At 19.8% G+C, this 2,551-nt stretch overlaps 1 protein-coding gene across 1 annotated transcript in view; it reads left to right on the top strand.

Annotated features, from left to right (window-relative positions):
- LOC119676377 (ABC transporter F family member 4-like) overlaps positions 1 to 1,122 on the top strand; it is a 4,342-nt gene extending 3,220 nt beyond the window's left edge. The window contains exon 2 of the mRNA XM_038087613.1: positions 6 to 1,122. Coding sequence (XP_037943541.1) covers positions 6 to 1,110 — 1,105 coding nt within the window. The 3' untranslated portion in view covers positions 1,111 to 1,122. The remainder of the gene's footprint in view (positions 1 to 5) is intronic.
- Positions 1,123 to 2,551: the final 1,429 nt, after the last annotated feature.

The following is a 2,551-nucleotide window of genomic DNA, read 5'->3' as shown; positions in this document are numbered from 1 at the left end:
CAAAGCCAATCAGATGAGAGCATAAAATCAAGCCAAGACTCACTGGAATCACAAGAGAAAGATTTGGAAGAGAAAAAGAATGTTGATGTATCAACGGAAGCTATTTCAAGTGATAAAAAAAAACTTAAAAAACTGAAGAAAAAGAATAAAACGAAAGATAAATTAAATGTTAAAAGTAGTGAAGAGGTTTCTTCAGAAGAATCTGAAGAACCAGTTGTTAATACTGATGAGCTTGCAAACAATAATGAAGTGAAGAATGAAGAAAATATAGATTCCACAAACAAAGACCGAAAAAACAAAAAAAATAAAAAAATAGAATCCGTCAGTTCAAGTGAAGAAAAAAAGAATTCAAAGAAACAAAAGAATACAGAAGAAAAGGAAAAAGAACAAAACTGTGAAGGAGAAAATAACAAATTAGATGGTTCCAATAAATCCAAGAAAAATAGAAAAACTGAAACAAATGAAAGCCAGCAAAGAGCAGCAGCTAACGAAAACTTGAAGCAAAAAGAAGAGAAGGTAATGAAAGCAGAAAAACAGAAATTGCAAGAAACAACGAAACAAGAAGTAAAAAAAGAAATGAAGAAGCAGAAAAATTATGATAAAGCAAAAAACATAAAACAAAGTGAAGAAAATGAAGTAGAAAATGAGGTAGAAAACGATTCGAATGATGAAAAAAATAAAAGGAATGAAGAAGTATTAAATGATCAAAAATTAAACAAAAATAAAATGAGTAAAAAAGAGAAAAAACTAAAGATGAAAAATAATACTAAACAACTTTCTAAAGATTCAAATGAGATGGATGAGCTCGAGGAAAAAAATACTTTTGAGCTTAACAATGAAAGCAGTTCTGAAGAAAAAAACGAAAGTGCAATGTCGAAACAGAAATCAAATAAGAAAAATAAACAAAAAATGGAGATGAAAAAAGATAAGAAAGATTCACAGTCACTTAAATCATGTCAGATTAGTGACTCCGAAAATGAATCTGAAATCGTTTCTCTGAAATCAAAACGAGTGAAACGCTCAAAGGATAGTGGTAAGGACAAGAAAAGTAATCCAAAGAAAAAAGATGAGAAGAAAAATAAATCTAAAAAATTAAAAAACAAAAAATAAAACTAATAAAAAATAAAAACTACAATTATATTTAAAATAAATTTAATTTTAAGTTAAGAAGTCAAAGAGAGTAAAAATATAAATCACGACTTATAGCATAATATATATATTTATAGTTAATTATATTTAAAATATAAAATAAAAACAAAATGTTCCAATGTAATTTGTAAGAGAAATGAAAGAAAACTATGAAATATATTAAATTCAAAAACAACAAAAAATAAATCAATAATAAAAAATAATGACTTGTTTCGTAATAAATTATTGTTTTAATGAGAAATATTTATCGAATAAATAATAAAAAATTTATTTATTTCAAATTACTTATTATTATTAATTATTACGTTGATGACATTATATTTTTGTTTTTTATAAAATATTTATTCAAAAAAATATATCCATATCTATATCTTAAAAAAAAAACATGAAGTAATAATAAAAACCAATATTTTTAAAATCGAAATATATAACTATTTTATTGAAAAATATTTAACGATTAAATATTATATATACAGATCATTCCGAACAAATTTTTGAATTTGAATATATTGATTAAATTTAATTAATTATAAAACTTTAATTTTACATCACTTATATATATGTTTGTATAATATGTTTGTGTAATTTGTATATACTTTAAAAAAAATGTGTAATAAATACATATTAATAAATATTTGCATGTACTGTACTATTTCAAAATTTTTTTTATTTAATACTATTATTATTAAAAAATTTATAAATTTACATCACAAAAAAAAGTAATTAAAAATAATTAAATTAAAAAATTATATTTCATTATAAAAAAATAAAAATTTTTTAATAATTTAAAATGAATTAAATTAAATTATTATTAATTTTATATGATTTTCAGTAATATTAAATATTAAATAAAATTGATTCGTTTGAAACATTTATTTTTTGCATTGAAGATGTTGGAATTTTTGTTATAAAATATTTATTTAAACATCTGAAAAAAAGATAGTAAAAACTAATAATTATTTATTTCGAATTATAATAATAATAATAATAAAAAACAATAATTTTTTATTAAAATATATATTTATTTGATTAAAAAGTATTTAACATAATGCTATAAACTCCTCAAAAAATTGTTTTTGGTTTTTTAAAATTTTATTTAAACCGATATTTCATCATCAGGGTACTATATACAAAATTTTTTAAAAATCAAAAAGTATTCTTAAAAAAAGTGTATCTACTGACCAATTAGCCCGTTAAAAAACAAAATGATTAATAATTAAATTATTTAAAAAAATTTTTGTATTATTACACAATTCAAAAAAAATTTAATTAATAATAAAATACAATAATTTTTTATTGAAATATATAATTATTTTAATAAAAGGTATTTAATGATTAAATATAATATATACAAACCAGCAGATATATTGATGAAATTAAATTATAAAATGTTTACTTGTAT

The sequence above is a fragment of the Teleopsis dalmanni genome, chromosome 2 (assembly GCF_002237135.1).
Source record: "Teleopsis dalmanni isolate 2A chromosome 2, ASM223713v2, whole genome shotgun sequence".
Lineage (NCBI taxonomy): Eukaryota > Metazoa > Arthropoda > Insecta > Diptera > Diopsidae > Teleopsis > Teleopsis dalmanni.
This window is presented reverse-complemented; position numbering and strand designations above follow the sequence as displayed.